This window comes from Muscardinus avellanarius (genome assembly GCF_963383645.1).
Source record: "Muscardinus avellanarius genome assembly, chromosome: 13".
Classification (NCBI taxonomy): Eukaryota; Metazoa; Chordata; class Mammalia; order Rodentia; family Gliridae; genus Muscardinus; species Muscardinus avellanarius.
In genome coordinates this window covers 1,022,024-1,044,104 of record NC_137799.1, presented here as the reverse complement: position 1 = coordinate 1,044,104, position 22,081 = coordinate 1,022,024, and the positions used below count along the sequence as shown (strand labels likewise).

General features: G+C 67.4%; 1 protein-coding gene across 1 annotated transcript; it reads right to left on the bottom strand.

Moving 5' to 3' along the window:
• Nucleotides 1-704: 704 nt before the first annotated feature.
• Nucleotides 705-18,285, bottom strand: ABCA2 (ATP binding cassette subfamily A member 2; the record flags this gene model as incomplete). The annotated part of the gene is made up of 48 exons (XM_080709275.1): nucleotides 705-740; nucleotides 1,115-1,321; nucleotides 1,396-1,533; nucleotides 1,617-1,719; nucleotides 1,804-1,896; nucleotides 1,962-2,065; nucleotides 2,140-2,274; nucleotides 2,380-2,521; nucleotides 2,588-2,766; nucleotides 3,007-3,124; nucleotides 3,210-3,342; nucleotides 3,426-3,549; nucleotides 3,630-3,777; nucleotides 3,862-3,977; nucleotides 4,154-4,328; nucleotides 4,404-4,464; nucleotides 4,535-4,646; nucleotides 4,724-4,829; nucleotides 4,911-5,124; nucleotides 5,197-5,516; nucleotides 5,601-5,703; nucleotides 5,924-6,130; nucleotides 6,201-6,437; nucleotides 6,683-6,803; nucleotides 6,877-7,061; nucleotides 7,286-7,468; nucleotides 7,544-7,740; nucleotides 7,849-8,061; nucleotides 8,141-8,321; nucleotides 8,402-8,566; nucleotides 8,692-8,896; nucleotides 8,973-9,123; nucleotides 9,193-9,383; nucleotides 10,168-10,282; nucleotides 10,353-10,455; nucleotides 10,534-10,707; nucleotides 10,965-11,061; nucleotides 11,137-11,304; nucleotides 11,393-11,521; nucleotides 12,171-12,330; nucleotides 12,470-12,837; nucleotides 13,136-13,354; nucleotides 13,592-13,702; nucleotides 13,867-13,994; nucleotides 14,126-14,289; nucleotides 14,363-14,474; nucleotides 15,361-15,454; nucleotides 18,220-18,285. 48 exons carry the CDS (start codon nucleotides 18,283-18,285, stop codon nucleotides 705-707), a joined length of 7,311 nt encoding a protein of 2,436 aa, XP_080565401.1.
• Between the last annotated feature and the right edge of the window lie 3,796 nt (nucleotides 18,286-22,081).

The window sequence follows — 22,081 nt, the reverse complement described above, 5'->3', positions numbered from 1 at the left end:
GGGGCCCAGGCTATGTGTAGGACCCAGCTGCCTCCCCAGTACCCAGGCCAGGCGGCAATCGTATGCGGCCACAACCCAGCCGTCTGACCCCAGCATCCCCCGCACCTGCAGGCTCCGCAGCTTTCTGCTTATTTATTGAAAACAAACATCTGTGCATATGTACAGGTGGGCGCCCAGCTGGGCGGGAGGGGCCAAGCCGGGAGAGCAGGGCCCGCTGCTCCGTTCCTGCTGCTCCACCGAGGCTCCCCCAAGGGCCGCAGCCCCGGCTCCCATGGGTGCCCACCTTCCTGCCCAGCAGCAGGGCGAGGGGGTCCCTTCTTAAAGCAAAATAAATAGGAGAAACAGCCCCAGTGCCCACTGCAACCTGGGCCCCACGTTCAGAGGAGGAGCCAGTCTGGCCACTGCAGGGAGGGCTGGGTGGGGGCCTGGGAGGGCGGGCAGCGCTGGGCAGGGCGAGGGGCGGCCAGACCCCAGGGCTTTAAGGCAAAGCAGGGTGAGGGTGTGCACAGCCCAGGCCGGGCCAGCCTTTGGCACAATGAGGGCGGCGGCTGGGCTGCGGGCGGGGCCGAGGGTCACGGTGGGCTGCAGGAGGGTGAGGAGTCCCTTGGTTCCGAACCTCCCTCTCCAGGGCCTGGCCGGTGGGCACTGAGGGACATGGTAGCCTCAGCCTCCCTCTGTGGTCTCCCTGACTCGGCTCCTGGAGGTCAGCAGAGCGTGTCCGTGTTGAACGAGAGCTGGGCCTGGTAGACAACAGACAGGCCGGGCTGGGGCATCCTCCAGCACTGGACGCCGGGGCCCACACGCTGGGGCCATGCTTGGCAGCCAGCATGTCTGCACCTGGCCTGTCCCCAGGTTCTGTCCCTTCAGCTCCCTGGCTCTGGCCAGCGCGCTATGGGCTCTGCCTCTGGTCTCCTCTGCCCACCCCAGGCACCCTGTGCACCCCGGGCCCAGCATGTGCAGGTCCTCTGCCCCATGGCCCTTGGACAGCAGGCCTCCCCAGGGCCAGCTCTCTCCCACCTCGTCCCATCCCCGGGGCCTGGGGCCTGTGGACAGACCCCCGCGTCTGCACCGAGGCGGGGCCCTGGCATGAGGACGGCCGGTACAGTGCGCTCACCCGCTCCTCCTCAAAGCTGATGAGGCCCTCGTCCTCCGTGTCCAGGTCCTCGGGCTCGTCTGCCACGAGCGCGCGGAGCTCGGTGGGGGCCGGCCGGGGCCGCAGCAGGCTGAGCAGGCGGCCGAGGGGGGACTGCAGGGCCGAGGGCGGCTCCGTCTCCTGCTGCTCCAAGTTGTCGCTCTGCTTCTTGGCAAAGTTCACGAACACCTGGCGGGCAGGGGCTGGTGGGCGGGCAGGAGGGGCCCGGCCAGCCTGCCCGCCCTCCCTGCTGGGCCACTCACGTTGTCCAGGGTGGTCTGGCTGACGGAGTAGTCCTCGATGCCCAGCACGCCCACCACCTGCTCCATCTTGCTGAACACCTGGGCCAGCGAGATGTGCTCCGACTTCAGCTGGTACTGCACCTTCGTGTGGTGCCGCTCCTGGGTTGGGTCAGGCGTCGGAGGTCAGGGCGCCAGGGGGTCAGGAGATGGGGAGGCCCGCCCCCACGGCGCCAGCCACTCACCTTGAGCACGGCCTCCGGGAAGTTCCGGTTAAAGAACCGCACGACGTCTTTCACGTTCTGGCTGCTCTTGGTACGCACGGTGATCATGTAGCCGTCCCCGAATCTGGGGGCACAGACCGTTGCTGGGAGCCGCGGGGTGCCCACCGGGGCCGCCCGCCGTGCCGATCCGGCACCCACCCCGGCTCACCTGTTTTTCAGGTGCTGGATGCTGCCCAGGCAGCGCAGACGCCCGTTCACCATGATGGCCAGCCGCGTACACAGGGCCTCACACTCCTCCATGCTGCCGGGACACACAGGCTGGCACGAGGGGGGCGCGGGGCGGGGGGCGGGGCGCGAGGGACTCACCTGTGCGAGGTCAGAACCACCGAGCGGCCTGTCTTGATGAGGTCGAGGATGAGGTTCCAGAGGAAGCGCCGGGCCTTGGGGTCCATGCCGGTGGTGGGCTCGTCCTGGGGTGGGCAGCAAGGTCAGCCCGCGGCCCTGGCCCCACCTGGCCCCGCAGCCCGCGCCAGCCTGGGCTCACCAGGAAGACGAAGGCCGGGTAGCCGACGAGCGCGATGGCCGTGGACAGCTTCCGCTTGTTGCCGCCGCTGTAGGTGCCCGCGGGCTTGTCGGCGCACTTGCTGAGCTCCAGCTTCTCCAGCGCCCACCTCACCACCTGTGGGCGCAGGCGGGCGAGGTCGGCGCGGGCCTACGGGCTCGCCCACTTCACCACCCGGGACGCAGGCGGGCGGAGGTCGGCCGGGGCGGCCGGCACGCTCACCCGGGCCTCGTCCTTCCACGGGATGCCGCGAAGCCGCGTGTACAGCTGCAGGTGCTCACGGGCTGTGAGCTCGTCGAACAGGGCGTCGAACTGCGGGCAGTAGCCGAGGCTCTGCTGCACCTGGAGCAGCTCCTTGAGCACGCTGGGGACGCAGGACCGTCAGCACGTGGGGGCGCCGGCCCCCCTCCCCCCAGGCGCCTCGCCGCACCTGTGCCCGTTGACAAAGGCCTCGCCCCCGGTCGTGGTCTCGTCGCCCGTCAGCATCTTGAAGGTGCTGGTCTTGCCCGCACCGTTGACGCCAAGGAGCCCAAAGCACTCACCGGGACGCACGCCCAGGCACAGGCGGTCCACTGCCAGGATGCGGCCTATCTTCCGGGACTTGTACACCTGGCAGAGAGGGCCCCTGCATTCAGTGGGGGCGGCCCGGCCCCGCCCCGGCGCTGACTGGCCCTGCCCCGGGCCCCGCCCCTGTGATGCCCGGGCCCTCCCAGGCCCCGCCCCTGCACTGCCCAGGCCCCGCCCCTGTGATGCCCGGTCCCTCCCAGGCCCCGCCCCTGTGATGCCCAGGCCCCGCCCCTGTGATGCCCGGTCCCTCCCAGGCCCCGCCCCTGCACTGCCCGGGCCCACCTTGGTCAGGTTCTCAATCTTGACCATGTCGTTGTCAGCGTCCCCACGAAGCACCCGCTGCCGCTCGCTGGCCACATCCACGTCGTCCTCCACGGGCTTGGTGGACACGGGCATGCGCCTGGTGGACGGACGGACGGGACGGGAGGCGGTGCCTGGTGAGCCCCGCCCAGCCGCCAGCCCCGCCCACCCGGCGGCGCACTCACTGCGGCTGCCGCAGGAAGTTGTACTGGCACATGATGGTGAGGAAGAAGCCCACGAAGCCCTCGACCGTCATGGCCACCAGCCCGCGCGTGACGATGTCCCACTCGAACGGAGACTTCATCTTGTCGAACTGGCCTGTGGGCAGCGGGCTCAGCACCCCGAGGGCCCTATCTCAGGACCCCGAGGGCCCGCCGCCCGCCGCCCGCCCGCCCGCGCACCGATCTTGGCGTAGTACTCGTTGATGTACTCGTTGTAGGCCATCTCCATGAGCCCGTGGCCGAGGTTGTAGTTGGGGAAGATGAGGAAGCAGCTCTTCAGGTAGCTGTTGACCACCTTGAGGTCCTGGGGGCGGCAGAGCCTCAGCACCGCGCCGCCCGCCCCGCCGCCCCCCGGCCCGGCCCGGCCCGGCCCGGGCGGCCCACCTTGTCGTGCTCGAAGAGCTGCAGCAGGAAGGTGGCCACCGTGGCCGTGATACCGATGAACAGGTTGATGACGATGAGGAACACGTAGGCGGAGCTGGGGACCTCGAACCAGAAGGAGGCCGGGTACATGATGGGTGTGATGGACCACCTGCAGGCCGGGCAGAGCGTCACGCCCGCCCGGTGCCCAGCCGCCCGCCGCCCGCCGCCCTTACCCGCCGCCCGCCGCCCTTACCCGTAGAGCAGGAACAGGGACAGCACCGCGGGGAAGTTGGTGGGCGAGGTGTAGGCCGGCAGGTCAAACACGAACAGGATGATGATGCAGCAGGTGGCGGGGACCAGGTAGTTGAGCTGCAAAGGCGGGGAGCCGAGTGAGGGTGCGCAGGGGGGGGGGCCGGTGGGGAGCCGCGTGAGGGTGCGCAGAGGGGCGGGGGAGGGGGCGGGTGGGGAGCCAAGTGAGGGTGGGGGGGCTGGCAGGGAGCCGCGTGAGGGTGCGCAGAGGGCCGGGCGGGCTGGGGGGCACGCACCATGTCCCACACGTAGTTGGACAGCCAATAGATGACAGGGCTGCAGCCACTGACAAACTGCAGGTGCTTGGCCTTGGTGGACTTCTCGGCCACGAGGAAGACCACGAAGCTGGCTGGCACGAAGGACATGGCCACGATGATGAAGATGGCGATGACCACGTCCGTCCCCTGCAGCCTGGGGGAGGCAGCGCTCAGGCTCCAGCCGCTTGGCCCGGCCGCCCCCGCCGCCCGCCCCGCCGACCCCACGTACAGGTAGTCCAGTGAGAGGCTGGCGCTGGTCTTGTTCATGGGGTGGTTGGTGACCGTGATGCCTACACACAGGGAGGGCAGGGTCAGGCCCCACGCTGCCCACACCTGCCCCGGCCGCGCCACCCAGCTCACCGTAGGCCGCGGGGCTGCCCTTGCTCTTGGGCAGGTTGGCGCGCAGGATGGCGTTGTTGAGGCTGTTTAGGTAGGTGGGCATGCTGTGGTACCCCTTGTTGTTGTACAGCACCTGAGGAAGGGCGAGGCACTTAGCGAGGCCCGGGCGCCGTGGCCGGCCGCGCGCCGCAGAGCCGGGAGGCAGCTCACCTGGGCCACCCTGCGCACCGCGATCTTCCGCACCATGGGCGGGGCTCGGGCCCCGAAGGAGGCCGGGACGGACTTCTGGATGTTGCCGAACGTGATGGCTCCGTACCTGGGCGGGCAGGTGGGAGCTGGTGAGGCCGGGTGGGCAGTGGCTAGCGGTGCCTGGCCGACAGCCCTCCCACCAGCTCACCGGTGCAACCGGAAGCGGTCAGAGGTGAACAGCAGGTACTCGGAAACATTGTGGCCCGTGATGTCAGTGAGGATGTCGCCTGTGACCACTCGCATCTGGGGCGGGTGCCCACCCACGCTGCTCGGGCAGGAGAAGCCGGTGCCCTGCGCGGAGCAGGTGCAGCGGACGGGCTCCCGTACCAGGCGCGGCAGGGAAGGCGCTGACGTCCATGTCTCTGTGGGCAGAGTGTGGCGGGGTGAGGCAGGCCCCCAGGGCCCACACGCCCAGCAGCCCCCTGAGCCGGTACCTGGCCCCGTGGTGGGCGGCAGGGAGGCGTTCCAGGCTTGCAGCGGGTCCTCATCCAGGGACACGGGGGAGTCGGACGGGGCAGGCGAGGGTGGGGGTGGCACGAAGTTGGACAGAGGCAGCCCCTGCGTGAAGGACTCCAGGCACATGCTGTCGAAGAAGCGTGCGGCCAGCAGGCGGGACTCCCCGCTGCTCAGGTTCAGCGTGGGCCCCAGCGAGCCATTGGCGGGAGACTTGAGCACGCAGGTGGCACCCACTCCCGAGGGCAGCCGGAACGTGCTCACCAGCTGCTGGGGGCTGGCATCAGGCGACAGCCGCAGCCTGGGGGAGGACAGGGTGAGCCGGGCCGTGCCTCCCACCTGCGCCCGCCCCTGCTTGCCGCGGAGGCCCAGGCGCCGGCCTTACCGGTACTCCCTGCGCTCTTCGTTGGCGTAGGGGATGAAGTTGCCGCGGGGCTGGGTGTAGTTGTGGTACTGGGAAGGCGACAGGACCAGCGGGGGCAGGTCGCCTGGCGGGTGAGAGCAGCCTTGAGCGGTCCCCGCGGCCTGCAGCCCCGCCCCATCCCTCCTCCTGACACCCAGAGGCCCCGGAGACAGTTCTCCCATGAAGCCCAGTAAGGCCTAGCACGGGTGGGGGGCCCCTAGGAGGCCTGGGGGAGAAGGGCTCCGAGACAGGCGCACGGGGGTGGACGCTAGCCCCAACCACCCCAGATGGGCAGGCAGCCGTACCAATCTCAGGGACAGAGAGGGCCACGGTCATGGCCACACAGACGAAGAAGGCAGGCAGCAGGATCTGCGAGCACAGCGCCTTGGAGTTGCGGCGGGCGCAGTGGAAGCGCTTGACCAGGAGCCCGTGGAACTGCCGCACTTTCAGCCACCAGCCCTCCAGCTTGCGGCTGCCCTGGCCCACCCGTGAGAGCGTCTCCTCCTCGGCCTCTGCGGGGAGGTGGGGTGAGCACGGCCCACACTGCCCACCCCGCGCCTCTCCCTCACCCTCGGGCTGCACCTTGCAGGCTGATGTTATCGGGGTCCTGCAGGTTGTCAAAGAGTGGGCGGTAATCGCCGTAGACATCGGCATAGCCGGCTCCCTCGTCACCACGGGCGGAGCCCACGGAGGATGCCGACCGCAGCGATGCCTGCGACTGGGCCAGCTCTGAGCACCGGGCCAGGTTGCCGGCCCGGCCCTCCCCGGACGCCAAGCCCTCCTCCCCAGGCAGCTCGTACTTCCTGGAGTCCTTCACATCTGCCACAGAAGGGTGGCCGTGAGGGCGGGGGCGGGGCTCGAGGGGACCGTCCCTACAGCTGCTCGGGATGCCAGCCCCTCGTGCCAACCCCAGTTCCGACCCATACACCTGCCCAGGAGACCAAACCAACCGGGGACTCCAAGCCTCTCCTGCCACCCAGGAAGCCCCCCACCAGGGCCGGGGGGGGAAGCCCATGAGAGGCCGGTGAGGCCCTGGGTGCCAGCTGACGGGTTCTGGCTCTCACCAGCCTCGCTGTTCTCCAGAGACTGGTCTTCCTCAGATACCTTCAGGAACACCTCCTCCAGGGTCGTGTCCATCAGCCCAAAGCTGCTCAGGTGCAGAGCGTCCAGACTGTGCTCCAGGTGCTGCGGAAGCGCTACGTGAGGTCCTGCAGGTGGGCCTGGGGGGCTGTCCCGACGCCCCGTGCTGGGCGCTCACCTGGAAGAGGCGTTCGAAGGCGCCCTTCTTGGCAGCCTCGCTGGGCAGGATGTAGGAGAGCTCAGTGCTGGTGTCGGAGACCAGCAGGCAGGATGCCACGTGCTTGCGGATGAACTGGGACACCTGAGGCTCGGAGCAGCTGCTCAGCTGGGCCCGACCTGGGGGGCTGGATGCCGGCCCCGGCTCTGGGAAGGGAGGCAGAGCAAGGAGGGGGATTCGCTCTGGGGAAGAGGGACCTTTGTGGGAACCCGACCGGGTCAAGATGGGGCAGGGAGGAGGAGCCAGGCCCAGCAGGCATCCTGTGCCCGATAAAGTGATGGTAAGGCTCCATCCCTCCACCTGGAGGTGCCACGTAGGGGGTCCTGGGACAGGAGCGCCCCCGGCCAGCTCAAGCAGCCTTTGTACACACCTTGGGGGGCCCCTGGCTCGGCAGGCCGCTTGACCAGCGTGAGGCGGTACCCGTCGCCGTAGGCGCCTTTGAGGAAGAGCGGGGAGCCGCAGCACTTGAGCTTCCCGTGGGAGATAATAGCGATGCGGTCGCCCAGCAGGTCGGCCTCGTCCATGTGGTGGGTGGACAGGAGGATGGTGCGGCCTGGGGAGGTGCCGATCGGGGTCAGGGCGGGGCGGGGAGGGCGGGGTGCCCGCACCTGCCCGCCGCTCGGCTCACCCGGCTTGTACTTCAGGATGAGGTCCCAGATGGCCCGGCGAGCATAGGGGTCCACGCCGGCTGTGGGCTCATCCAGGATGATAGCACGGGAGCCCCCCACGAAGGCAATGGCCACGGAGAGCTTGCGCTTCATGCCGCCCGACAACGTCTGCACCAGCGAGTGCCGTTTGTTGGAGAGCTCCAGGTCCTCGATCATCCTGCAGCCAGACGGGAGGGCCGCGCTGGGCCTCGGGAGTGCCGAGCCTCAGCCCGCCCGCGTCCAGCCCACACACTGCCCGTCCAGCGCCCGCCCTGCGCCCACCCACTTGTCCATCTCCTTGTGGATCTCCTCCTGGGCCATGCTCTTGAGCCGCGAGTAGAACCAGAGGTGTTCCTCCACCGTGAGGCGGTCGAAGAGCACGTTGTGCTGCGGGCACATGCCCAGGTTCTTGCGGATCGCGTCCATCTCTGTCCGGATGTCATGCCCGTAGATGGTGGCCGAGCCCGAGGTCGGCGGGAACAGGCCGGTCAGGATGGACCTGGGTGGGCAAGCAGGGTCACGACCCCCATGCCTGTAGGCGCCCCGCCCGCCGGCCAGGCAGCCCCGTCCCTGCTCACATGGTAGTGGTCTTGCCTGCCCCATTGTGGCCCAGGAAGGAGACCACCTGGTTCTCATAGAGGTTGAGGCTCAGCTTGTTCAGGGCCAGCTTCTTATCATTCTTGTAGACCTTGGTGAGCTTGTCCACGCAGACCACCAGGGGCAGGTGGGTGGGCTCCTCCTCCATGCCGCGGGTCTCCTCTGCACCAGGGCTCTGGTTACAGCGCCGCCCTAGGCCCTTCAGCCCGGCTCCCACCCCCGCCGTTCTGTGCCGGCCTCACCGAAGCGCCGGCTCTCCATGGCACAGGCCTGGTCCTCTTCCATGATGCTGAGGCGGGGGACGCGTGCCCACGGCCAGCTCCACTCCCAGGTCTCCGTCCGCCCGCTGCCCAGCCAGTAGGACTTCTGCAGTGGGAAGTACCAGGGCCGGGGCAGCCCGTACATGCCTGGGGCCGGGGAGGGGGCACGGCTGAGCGAGGGCCCGGGCTGGCTGTCCCACGGGGCCATCCGCCCCAGGGAGCCGGCCCACCGCTGCGGGGACCCTCGGCTCCATCCTCTGCGGAGGCAGTACCTGGGTGCACGGCCTCGATGTACCACGTGAGCACGCCGTAGACAACCGCGTCCACCACCAGCATGGTGACGGCGAGGAGCAGGTTGAAGTCGTCGCCTTCCACCGGGGACTGGCTGAAGGTGTGCCACTGGATCCCCACGCCCGCCACCTCGTACAGCGCAAAGTACTTGGAGCCCAGGCCGAAGGCCGTGGTGGACATCAGGGACTGAGGGGACAGGGTGTGAGGGGTAGGCGGTGTCCCCGGCCCCGCCCGCCGCCCCGCCCGCCCGCCCGGGCCTCACCGCAATGCACTTCTCGAAGGCGGTGATCTTATCGTGAGCCACCTCCTCACGGATCGCCACGTACATGTAGGGCACGTAGCTCAAGAAGTAGATGATGCCGCCACAGGCCGAGGCCAGCTTGGCCTTGGAGTACAGCACGGACACGAGGAAGCTGCGGGGGAGGGGCCGTCAGCCACACGGGCGCCCCAGCCGAGGCGCGGCCGCGAGCTCCTGCGCTCACCAGAACATGATGGTGGCCACGGCGTAGACGGCCAGGAAGAGCCAGATGATGAGCACGTGGCTGTGCATGAGCACCTTGCCGTACTTGAGGATGGCGGTGAGCGCGGTCACCGAGATGGACAGCTGCACGAAGCCGGTGATGAACCAGGCCACCCAGTGTACCGCGTTGTTCAGGCCCATGGTCTTCATTACCTGCAGCGGTGGGCAGAGGGCGGGGGGCTTGGGCCAGGCAACGGCAGGGCCACCCGGCCAGCCCAGAGGGGGAGGACCACCCGGCCACCCCAGAGGAGGAGGACCACCCGGCCACCCCAGAGGAGGAGGACCACCCGGCCACCCCAGAGGAGGAGGACCACCCGGCCAGCCCAATGGGGAGGATCACCCGGCCACCCCAGAGGAGGAGGACCACCCGGCCACCCCAGAGGAGGAGGACCACCCGGCCACCCCAGAGGAGGAGGACCACCCGGCCAGCCCAATGGGGAGGATCACCCGGCCAGCCCACAGTGGAGGAGGATCACCCGGCCAGCCCAGAGGGGAGGAGGATCACTCGGCCAGCCCAATGGGGAGGACCGCCTGGCCAGCCCAGAGGGGGGCGGAGGGGGAGAGGACCACCCGGCCACCTCAGAGGGGAGGACCACCCAGCCAGCCCAGAGGGGGAGGACCACCCAGCCAGCCCAGAGGGGGAGGACCACCCGGCCAGCCCAGAGGGGAGGACTACCCGGCCAGCCCAGAGGGGGAGGATCACCCGGCCAGCCCAGAGGGGAGGAGGATCACCCGGCCAGCCCAGAGGGGAGGACTACCCGGCCAGCCCAGAGGGGGAGGATCACCTGGCCAGCCCAGCGGAGGACCACCCGGCCAGCCCAGCAGGGGGAGGGAGGGGAGAGGACCACCTGGCCAGCCCAGAGGGGAGGACCACTCGGCCAGCCCAGCAGGGGGTGGGGGGTAGAGGACCACCTGGCCAGCCCAGGGGCAGGCCCACCTCCTTGAGCCTGTGCTCTTTCTCCGCCACGATGTGCTGGATGGTCATGGCCACAGAGTAGACCCAGGAGATAACCATGCAGAGCGGCATCATGTGCTCGATGACGAAGAGGAAGCTGGGGGCAGGCAGGCGTGAGGCGCGCTCCGTGCGGCCCGCCCCGCCCAGGCCCGCAGGCCGGCACTCACTCGTCCCGGGTGTAGCACGGGTACGGGAACATCTGCACGTAGTTGCCAGGCTCCACCACGTCGTGGCCCACGAAGGTGTTGATGATGGCGCGCTCCATCATGTCTGCAGACGGGCGGGGCCGTCAGGGGCCGCGGATCCCTGTGTCCACGGCCTCCGCCCCGCCCAGGCAGCTCCCCTCACCCTGGATCCAGACGAAGCCGTAGAGGAAGTAGAAGCGGCCGCCCGTGTTGGGCCCCGGGCGCCAGTAGGCCCGGCGGATCTCGTTGGTCTTCTCGGTGAAGCTGGAATTCTGGCGGATCTTATAGTGCACGTGGGGCGGGAGTGAGCCATCCTTGCGCGTCTGGAAGATCACACCTGGAGGAGCAGCGGGGGGCGCTGTGCACCGGGGATGATGAGGTGCCGGGCACACAGGCCGGCAGGAGGCCAGCTGGGGAGAAGGCTGGGCCCCGTGGCCAGGGAAGGGGCAGCCCAAGCCTGTTACGGTTTGGGTGGGAGCGTGAAGGGGGCCGGTGGGGCGAGCTGGCGAGGAAGCAGGCCTGCGGGGCACGTGCGGCAGCGTAGGGGTGAGGCAGGTGGCAGGGACCGAGAACGCGCGATGGGCGGCCGCTCACTGGCGAACACCGTGACGTTGTCCTGGTAGGCCTGGTTGAGTGTGTAGTTGACTATGCTCTCCTCGTCTGGAAAGCCCTTGAAGATGTCCACGCTCACCTGGTGGGAGGGAGCCCACGCCGTTGGGGCCTGCTGCGCACAGGCGCGGGGGGGGGGGCACGGCACGCCACCCACCTTTGACATGAACTGGATCCAGCCGCAGGCCGCGTTGTCAATGGTGTCCAGCTGCTGCAGGAGGGCTGTGCCGTTGGGCAGCGAGAAGTTGTCCTGGCGCAGGGTGGGCGGCAGTTCCTCCAGCGACAGGTTCAGAGCCTCGGGGTGAAGCCGCAGCTCTGCCACGTACTGGGGGTGGAGGGCCGGCTCAGAGGGCGGCCCAGAGCGGGCGCTCCCGCGCCACCATGCGGGGCCGGCCCCCAGGACCCCAGGGCACCTGCTGTAGCCAGTGCAGGTGCTGCTGCAGCGCGCCCTGCTCCAGGAAGCTGCGGATCTCTGCAGAGATGTTGAGCCAGACCTGTGCGTAGCGAGTCACGTTGCCCACAAAGGCGAAGGTTTCATTGGCCTGCAAGACCATGAAAGGCAGGCATGGGGTCCCGGGAGGGAGCCAAGGCGGGGTCCTCTGTTCCTTCATCTCTCAAAGGGACTGGCTCATGGCCAACCACCAACCCTGCTCTGGCCAAACTTCCAGATGGAGGCCCCCACTCTCCCTTTCCGCAGCCCCCAGCTGAACCCCGTGCCTCGTGTCCGGGAGCAGGGTGGACTACCAGGTCCCCACGGTGCTCTCCAGCTGTGTGCTCCCAGCTCCCTCCTGGGAGCCCTTCTCACTCTGGCCCCTCGGGCGCCTGTGCTCATCTCTTCCCCTTTACCTGGGGCCCCTCCTGGCCTAGGCCCTGCCAGCCGATTCCCCAGCCCTGGCTGGCGCAAGCCGGCGGAGCCGGTCTCCACACACGCTCGTCTTCTACCAGCACCACTCTGCCCTGGCCAGGCGGCTGGAGGACCCTGGCCAGCCCAGCTCCCCCAGTGCGTTCCCCGAGTCCCAGAGGGAGCACAGCCGAGTGTCTCGGCACCTTAAACCCAGGGCCCCTCACCCGGAAAGTCATGAGGTCGCACCCTTCCCAAGGCGATCGCACCGCCCGGCACTGACTGGCCTCTGCACAGGGGCTCTCCACCCAGGCCTCGGGTCCCTCACCATGAAGAGGCAGGGCACGCACCTTGAGGATGACGCGGTCGGCCTCGGAGCCCGCGGGCGCGTACAGGATTTTGGGGTTGCTGGTCATGAGATGGACGAGAAGACCCAGGTTCCGCTGTTCCTTGCTTGTGAAGCCCAGCGAGCTCATGTTACCCCTGCGCAGTGCCTCGGGCTCGATGGTGCTGGCAAGGGACAGGGCATGGGGCAGGTGCTGGCATCAGGGTGGGGCTCAGACATGGGTGGGGGCCAGGAGAGGGGCTAGCCGTGGGCTCAGGCCCGCTCTGGTGTTCTCCTGACCCTGTCTCCCTGCCACGGACCTACCGATTGTTGCCGCACAGGATGGGCTGTAGGCCAGCCCAGAGCTGCACGAAGGCTGAGCACTGGCCCTGTAGTGCCTCTGGGGAGGCTGGGGCTGCCGCTGCCGGGGCGCCGTCCTCAGCTGTCACATTGGAGCCTGCGCCTGACCCTGTCCCTGAGCCATTGACCGCACCACCAGGGCCACTGGCCGGAGCCACCGGAGCCCGGCCAGTGCAGGCACCCTGGGGCAGCAGGAGGGCCAGGGCCGACAGGACGTCCACATCCTGCAGAACCTTCTGGGCGTCCAGCAGGTCCCCTAACAGTGTCTGCAGCCTCCGTGGGGACGGCGCCTGCTGCTGGGAGTCCGAGCTGTTGCGTGCTTCCAGGCCCAGCTGGGGGGAGGCAGGCATTGGAGTGAGGCAGGCCGGGGGGAAGCAAGCTTGGTGGGGAGAGATTGCAGGCAGGTGACAGAGGTCAGGGGTGGGATGGGGGTCCCAGCAGAGCAGAGCTGGGAGAGGCAGGCCGAGGGAGGGTCTGCAGCCTGGGGCAAGGAAGCCTGGGCCAGGGGCTGGAAATGCAGACACCCCCAAGTGCATCCTAGGACCAGGTGCCCTTCTCCCCTGGGTCCGAGAAGCCCCAGAACCTCCTGCAGCCTGGCCAGGGTAGGCCAGCTGGCACGCAGGGCCTCACCTGCTGGGAAATCTTGGCCAGGTCCAGCTGGTTCCGGAGCTCAGCAGCCAGCCCACTGAAGCGCTGGGCACGAGCTGCCGCCTGCCCACTGCAGACGGCGTCCCTGTAGCCCTGCAGGGCCGTCGGCTGCCCCTCAGGCATGGTGAGGATCTGGCCCAGCTCCTTGGAGTCCGGAGAACAGGTGAGCCGCTCCAGGAAGGCCGGGGCCAGCAGCAGCTCCTGCAGGCGAGGCACAGGGATACCACCCTCAACCAGGATGACCAGGCCCACCCCCACTGTGCCAGCTCTGAGGAGGCCTAGGCGCCGCAGCAAGGGAAACGCACCTCACTGTCCATGTCCCCATGCTGGCCACAACCCCCCAAAGGGGGCCCATGTGCTAAGAAGGCCCTGTCCTCACCCACTGGGCAGGGTCCCCAACCAGCACAGGGAGACGCCTCCCAGGGACGGGATCCTTACCTCCATCCGGATTAGGGGATTGCTCCCCAGGCGGCTCCAGGGCTCCTGACCCCTCGGCAAGCCCGACTCCCGGTCCAGGGCAGGCAAAGGGCCAAAGAGCAGGCGGTAGACCTGGGTTGTGAGGACAGGCCTCAGGTGGGGCTCCAGAGACCCGGGTGGCCCAGCTGCCCCTGCATCCGCTTCCTCGCAGGGATGCGAGGAGGGCAGAGGGCATGGCTGGGCTGGATGCTGGCCGTGGACGGCCATGCTCACGGCTAACGCGCGCCCCACCTCACCTCGGGCAGGTTCACCCGGGCAGCCAGGAGGGCCTGGGCTGTGCTGTTGGGCAGCGACAGGTTCTGCCTCAGGTAACGCCAGAGCTCCCGCGGGTCCTTGGCCACCGAGTCGAGGGAGAAGGAGGGCACTGGACAGGCAGGAGGGCAGGCTGAAGGGCCGGCTCTCACCCAGGCCCAGCAACTGTGGCGGGCCATGCCGAGCACACGCACGCGGACTCAGCACCATGCGGCTGGAGAGCTGAGCCCCCCCAGGGCACACCTGCAGGTCTGTCCAAGTGGCTCTCCCAGCTGCCCGGGCCTGCGCTGAGGGCCTCCAGGTCCTGGCGCAGGGCCTCGAGCTCCGAGCCCAGGCTGGGCCGTGCCGGGTCGAACAGGTTGCTCTCCTCCACCACGCGGTTGAGGCGCTCCAGCAGCTGGGTGACCCTGCACCACCTTGGCGTCAGCCGTGGGGAGGGGGAGGTGCGGGCCCGCTCCCGGGGACGGGGAGGGCACTCACGTGGAGTTGGCATACTGCAGGAAGCCGAACTCATCCCGCTGGCCATCGGGGCACAGCGACTGCATGACGGGCAGGATGCCGGCAGAGGTGAGCGGTGCGGCCGTGTAGAAGGCTGCGGAGATGGCGTGGGGTCAAGAAAGCGGAGGCACGGAGGGCAGGCGGCAAAGTCAGGGAGGAGGAACGGCTTCAGGTGGCAGGCCGGGGGTGGGGGGGCACAGAGCGCTTGGCCCCAGTGTGCAAAGGCCAAGAGCTCAGATGCAAAGGACTCTAGCAGGTCAGAGGTCAAAGAGCACCTGCCCCTCCCGTCCTTCCCAGAGCATCATGTCCCCTCAGCCAGCGCAGGGACAAAACCCTGGCACGTGCCCGGCTTGGCACTGCTCACAGAGCCCAGGGGAGCACGTGGGCGCCACTGGGCAGTGACCTCTGTCCTCTCAGGCCAGCTGGTTAGCAGAGTGAGTGCAGGAGCCCGCAAGAGCTTGGAAGAGAGTAGCCAGGCTCACCATCCCAGCCCAGGCTAGCCCAGACTCAGCCCAGGCTAGCCCAGGCACCCCACCCCTGCATGGCCAGGTGACCCCAGTGGCTTGGCCATTACTCCAGCTATGGCCCAGGTGGCCTGGCCTTTCAGTACCCACCACCCCAGGTGTGAGCCAGCTGTTCCTGACCAGGGCAGGACCCGGCCTGCTGGGGAGAGGGTTAATTCAAGCGGGAGGGTGCCGAAGCCGCACCAGGAGGCCCTGCCAGGCCGTCCCTGGCTGCTGCTCGGGCCAGGGAGGAGGAAGCAGCCCCTCACTTACAGACTGCATGCGGGCCGCCGAGGACAGAGACCATGCGGGGTGGGGCGGGGCAAAACAGAACAGAGGAGACAGTGAGTGCCCGGCCGCAACCTCCACAGCACAGAGGGAGACATGGGAGTCACGGAGGGGCACATGCGTGCCAACACGGTGCGTGCCGAGGGGCTGCCCGCCCTGCCCCCCAGGCTCAGCCTGCCTGTGCCTCACCTTCCTTCACAGAGATGGTGGGCTTCTTCTGCCGCAGCCCCAGGAGGATGAAGAACAGGACGAGCGGGATGAAGATCTCGAAGGCCAGGACCCACTGGAAGGGGCGGCCGAGTGAGGCCACCATGCGGGCAGCCGGCCTCCCACAACCACCTGCCCAGGCTGGCGCCATGCGTTCCAGGACCCATGCAGGTCAGCCCAGGCTCTCTAGGCCCAGCTGGGGCACCAAGAGAGGAAGCATTGCCTGGCACGCCCAATCAGGCCTCCTGCCCCCAGCCTAAGCTCTGCTGCCTACACCAGGGACCACCTGCTTTCTGTGGAGACAGCGGGGAGAGCTGTCAGCGCTCTGTCGGTCAGCCTGTGGTCCACTCTGCCCAGGCCATCTTCTCCCTCCCCGCCTGCTGTGCAGGACCTTGAAGGCCACTGGGAACACTCAGCATCTTCCTTCCATGTGCCCAGGACCCCGCTCCTGCCCGCTGCAGAAGGACCCCTGAGTGCCTGGCAAGACCAGGCCTGGAACAAGGGAGGCCCAGCCTAATTCCAGGGTCCTGAGTCTCAAGGAAGACAGGTTCATCCTCGGCCTCTTGCCTTGACAGCTTGGGCTGGGCTACAGAGTGAGCCCCGTGGTACCTGCCCCGGGGCCCCCAGGGCCCAGGCTTCTCTCTTTCCCAATTGAGAGCGGGGGAGGAGGACCCAGAGCTGGGGGTCAGGGGCCCCTGAGACAGCCCTGTTTCAGACCCACAAGATAGACGGCTCTAGGCCTCCCCACGACAGATCCTCCTTTATCCCCACGCCTGCCCTGAAACAGACCCGGGGCCCCAGCGACGCCATGTGGCCAGGCCCAAGCCCCCTCTCTGATGCTGTCTCTGGGCTCTGACAATAGCGCTCTGTCATCCAGAACACCATGCTGTGTGTCCACACCCCACGCCCGCCCCAGCCCGTGCCAGTCTCCGCCCTCTCTCCCAGCCAGGAGGGAGTCCAGGATGGCAGAGGAGGTGCTGTGGGCACCCTTGGGGCTGTGTGAAAGGCGCGAGGGGGGCTGGATGCAGAGGTCAGGGCCCCGGTGCCAGCCCTGCCCACACCCGCCCTGCCACCGAGCACCTCTGCCACTGTAGCTGCAGCAACAGGCCACCGCTGCCTCCCCCGTTGCTATGGCAACGGCCGCGCAGGAGCTGCTGGGAGGGAGAGCCCTGGCTGCTGGGCGGCGGGCAGCCACAGGGGCGTCTGGTTACAGGCAGGCAGCTCAGGTGTGGTCCCACCTGGTGCCCTACCTGGGCGTGTGGGGGCAGCCAAATCTCTGTCCCTCAAGGCCAGCCCGGATATGCAGCCCAGGCAGCCTGACTCCCTCCACGCCCTTCCTGAGCAGGTGACACCAAGGCGGTGGTGTGACCTTCCGCCCATACCCGGTGACACTGGTCCCCTCCCACCAGGGGCAGCCTGTGGCCCCAGGGCTACATCCAGCTAACTAAAAGGGGACTGTCTACCCACACGGATGGAGAAACTGAAGAATTGTGCCTGGGAGGAGGAAGCAGGCAAAGTAGAAGTCCTGGGTGCCTGCCCCCGGCCCCGAGCTTTGCACAGGTGCACCCCCGCCCCCAGCACAGCACCCAGCACGCAGGGCAAAGCCTCTACCCAGCCGGCCGGCCGGCCCAGCCCCTCTGCCAGGCCAGAAGTACTCAGCCCTCCTGGAGGAGACTGACGGGCCGCAGCAGCAGGCTGAGGAGCTGGAAGTGGCCTCTAGGTGCGCAGTGAGGGGCTGGAGAGGTGGTGGGGTCACCCCCAGGGAGAGGACAGTGCACCTCCCGTCTGCTTGCCAGGCAACCCACAAGCCTCGGTGCCCTTTGAGCCTCGGGGTCCCTGCTTTTGCAGGGCCACTTTGGGGGGTCCTTCCTGACCAGGTCCCCAGCCCTTCCTCCTCCCCTAACCCAACCTGCAGGCCCCATCCCCAGACCCAGGCTGGCCCGCCCAGGGCTCTGGGCAGGGAGTGTACCCAACCTGGGCCAGGTGCCCAGGGAACCCTGCCAGGTCCCGGTGATGCCAGCCACCCGCCTGCAGTCCCTGCCGTGCACCTGGAAGCCTTCTCCGGAGGAGCAGGGGCAGGGGGCGGAGGGCCCCGGGACCCCTCGGATTACACCGTGCCTTCTCCTTGGGGCGCCACTCTGGGCCCGCCACGGAAACCCCAAGGGCCTCCAGAAAGCCAAGCTGCCTGGGCCCCTGGCATGTACCGTCCCTGCCTGGGGCCAGAACAGGGAGGACCAGCAGGGGCCAACAGGGCAGCCATGCCCAGCCCTGTCCCCAACCAGGACTCCTGCTCTCAGCTCGTGTGTCCTGGCTGCCCTGGGCAGTGCTGAGGACTCTGATGGTCGCAGCTCCACGCAGCAGGACCCACCCTAGAGAGGCCGGAGGCCAGGACCAGAGAGGAGATGCCCAGAGGACAAGGGTGCCGGGGTGCGGGCTGAGGCTGGCACAAGGACATTCCTGGTGGTGAGCAGGCAGGAGGAGAGCTGGATGTGCCAGGAGGGGTGCGGAGGGAGGCCAGGGCGAGATGGGAGGGGAGGAGGGCACTGCCCGGGACCAGCCTGGGCCTCAGGCGCCTGCCAAGGGCAGAGAGGCGCTGGAGGGAGGGGAGGGACGGGTCCTGCGGGCTGCGGGGGCTGGGCGCAGGGCCTGGAGCCCGAGCCGCCGGCGGCGCTCTGCCCTGGGGCCGGGGTCCCGCGGGCCGAGCCGGGGCACCTGCCCGGCCCCGCAGCCCGCCGGCCGGTGACTCAGCCGGCGCCCGCGGGCGGGGCGCGCCGCTGGGACCCCAGGCCGAGGCCGGCCTCGCAGGGCCAGGGCCAGGGCCAGGGCCGGCGCGGGGCTCACCGGGCTCCGGCGCTTCAGCGTCACGTTCTTCCAGAGCAGCAGCTGCAGCTGGTGCAGGAAGCCCATGGCGGGGCCGGTGGCCGCTCCGCGCCGCGGCCCGCTCCTCCGCCGCCGCCGCGCCGCTCGGCATCGCCCGGGGGCGGGGCTCGGCGTCGGACGCGGCTGGCCCCGCCCCGCCCCGCGCCCGCCGCCCCGCCCTCCCCGCGCCCCTCCCCGCGCCCTCCCGGGCCGGCCACGGCGCGGGTCCCGCGGGGAGGCCACGGCCCAGCTCGCAGGTGGCCCGCGGGAAGCCTTTGGAATTGAGGGCTGGTCCCCAGGAGCCCCGTGGGGAGCGCGTTCGGCCGCCGACAGGGGGGCCAGGCGCCCTCTGCCCGAGGCCCCATGCGCACAGGCAGGCGCGACCCTCAAGGGCTCAAAAGCCAGGCCCCTCGACCAGCATGTCTGGACCTGAGCCCCCACCCCCGCTTTTTGCGGGCCTGGGGATGGAACCCAGGGGCACTCAACCTCCGAGCTACACCCCCTGTCCTGTTTTTTATCCTTTATTTTGAAGCAGGGTCTCCCTGAGTTGCAAAGGGCCTCACTAAGTAGCTGAGTCTGGCCGCGAACGGCGACCTCTGGTCCCGGCCCCCCCGGAATTCCGGGATTACAAACTGCGCCACGTGCCTGGCTTTGACCCGCGCCCTTTAACACAGGCCGAGCTGGCAGGCGTGGTGATGCGCGCCAGTAGCCCCAGTCCTTGGAAGGATGAGCCCCGGGGATCGCAGGTCCGAGGACACCCAGCAGGTCAACGGACCTTCAAGCAACCTAGCTAGGCTGTTTCGAATCAAAAGATAAAAGAGGCCGTTTGTGGTGGAGCACACCCGTAACCCCAGTGCTCAGGGGAGGGTGGCAGGTTTGAGGACAGCCTCAGCAAGTAGTGAGACTCCGCAGCCTAGTGAGACCCTGCTTCAGCATAAAAATTAAAACATAGGGCTGGGGATATAGCTCAGAGGGAGAAGGCCCCTGGGTTCCATCCCAGTACCAAAAGGTGGGGTCTGGTGAGAGGATGCAGTGGGCAGACACCCCGTGAGGGATCCGTGCCCCCCGTAAGTGGAAGTGACGGCCCTCGGGGGTTAGGAGCCGCACAGTAGACCGCGTCCCTTGAGGCGCACGCACACGGGTCAGGAGAACAGCGGGCAGGGCAGGGAGGGCCAGGGCATTGTGCAAGCAGGCTTCCCGCAGGCTTTGGTTTTTATTGTTTTTATTTATTTATTTAATTTTTTTGTGGGTCTGGGGATGGAACCGAGGGGGATTTGACCTCTGAGCTCCACCTCCTGCCCTGTGTTTTATTCTTTATTTTGAAGCAGGGTCTCACTAAGTTGCAGAGGGCCTCACTAAGTAGCTGAGGCTATCCGCGAACCGTGATCCTCGGGTCTCAGCCTCCCAAATGCTGGGTTTACAAGCATGCCCCACCACGCCCCACTCTGTTTTTATATTTGAATTTGGGGGTCTCACTCTGCTGTCCAGGATGGTCTCAAATTTCTGGGCTCATCCCATCCTGTCTCAGCCTCCGCTGCGACTGGGGTACGGGTGTGCGCCACTGTGCCCGGCTACCTAAAAGGAGTTTTACTTGGTGGACTCGAAGCACCAAGGCGCGAGTTCTGTGGGGTCAATGTGTCCCAGGGCTGGTCACCGTGGCACAGCTGCGCGGCCCGTGCAGGGTCTGCAAGGCTGCATCCGCCCGCCCTCCCCCGGGACAGTGGTCACCAGGCAGAGTGAACCGGACTGGCCACACGAGGGATGGGGGAGGGTCGAAACAGAAGTTCTCAAGGGTGACGGAGCCCTACTTCTGTCTGAAAAAGCTAAGCGTATTCAAGAGCGTCAGAGCACCATGACTTATGATGGGAATCTACTGTATCCACATGTCGACGGGCCTGGCGGCTGCGCCCACCTGTAACTCTAGGCTTAGAGGACAACACGGAGACCCCAGGAACTGTTCCCGCTGGTGGGGGCAGCAGGGGGCTTGGCAACAGACTCTTCTGCTGGTGGCTGGCGTGGCTCTCCATTGCAAGGCGAGTCTGCCTTCTGCACATGGGGCCTGGGGTGGTGCGCCCATGCAAGGAGGACAATGCTCTGGTGTGTGTTTGGGGTGCAGGGCTGAGTCTCACAAGCGGCCAGCAGAGGGCAGCCTGGGCCCTGTAGCTCTGTCTGGGGGAGAAGGGGACCCTATCTGTGACTGCGCTGGCTTTTTCTTTTTTTTACAGTACTGGGGATGGAGCCCAGGGGGAATTCTACCTCCGAGCTGCACCCCAGCCCTATTTTTTAGTATTTTATTTTATTAAAAAATTTTTTTGTGGGTCTGGGGATGGAACCCAGGGGCATTCGACCTCTGAGCTACACCCCCTGCTCTATTTTTTATTCTTTTTTTTTAATGGTACTGGGCTTCCTGGAAATCCTTCTACCTCCGAGCCACACTCACAGACACACACACACACACACATTTTTTTTTTCTGGTACTGGGGATGGAACACTTCTACCTCCAGGCTACACTCCCGGACCTATTTTATATTTTATTTGGAAACAGAGTCTCTTAAGCTAGCGAGGCTGGCTTCGAACCTGCGTGATCCTCCTGTCTCCGCCTCCCAAGCGCGGGGATTACAAGCATGAGCCACCACGCCCGGCTTATTTACTTTGAAACGGGTCTCACTAAGTTGCCAAGGGCCTCACTAAGTAGCTGAGGCTGTCGGTGCATTGCGATCCTCTGGTCTCCGCCTCCCGAATGCTGGGATGTCAAGCGTGCCCACCGCGCCCGGCCCTCTACTGGCTTCTTACCAGCCTGTTTCTCTACTTCTGCATGAGGGGCTGCGTGGTGTCCAGCCTGGGCTCCACAAAGAGGGTATCCCTAAAATGAGTGAAAGCGATGGGGGCTGAGGCTCCCCCTGCCTGGCACCCTGCAGGAGAGGCGACCCTGGGCAGGCACAAGCCCCACCCAGTCCGGGCCGCGGGACACCTACTTCTCCCAGTTAGCCAGGGGGCTGAGTCAGGACAGGAAGCCTGGCCCACACAGCCGTGGGGGAGGGGGCTTCCTGTGTGCCTCTGCCCAGGCCCCTACTCCGGGGCTTGGCCTGTCTGGGCTCTTGTGGGTACCATGCTCAGGCTCAGCACCCACCTCTCCTCTCCTCCCCACACGCAGCCCGCCACAGGGGCCTCCAGGCTGCAGCAGTGTCCTGGACACCCACCGCCTGGCTGTCCATGCTCCTACCGTAGGCACCGGGATTCCAAGTTCCCAGTCACGTCTGGGGGTTAATGGGCCCCATCTGACGGGCACCATTAACCCCCAGCTGGGTTTCTGACCTCGGCTGCCTGCTCTTCACCCACCTTCACCTTTTGGGGTCATAGAAGGCTCCCCGAGAACATGCCTCTGTGCAGAGGCTCCCAACGGAGGCCCTGAGCCCAGGCCGGCAGGGTCTCCTGGGTGCGGTGCATGTTTGTACAAGGGACTCCAAGAACAAGCAGGCTCGTGCACCTGCATCTTCCCAGGACATCTCGGTTTGCGGGGCCCAAGAAGTAAGGGCCCTGTCTCTTCCCTCTTCCAGCCAAGCCCTCCCCAAGATTTGTCCAAAGTGGGGAGGGGATCCTCAGCTACCTTTCCTTGCCGATCCAGCACTCACTCAGTCCCCCTCCAGTCAGCCTCCCCCTCCCACCAGCCTCCCCAGCCCCCGGCCCCCCAAGCCCATCAGTCTCCCCTCCCACTGGCCTCACTTCCTGGTTTCTGACCCCAGCCTCTAGTTGCCCGATGCAGCCCGGGACTGCCGGATGCCTGGTGGTTTGATTTCAACATCCAGCCTTCCGCCCACATGGGCTCCCCAGAGCCGGTGGCAGC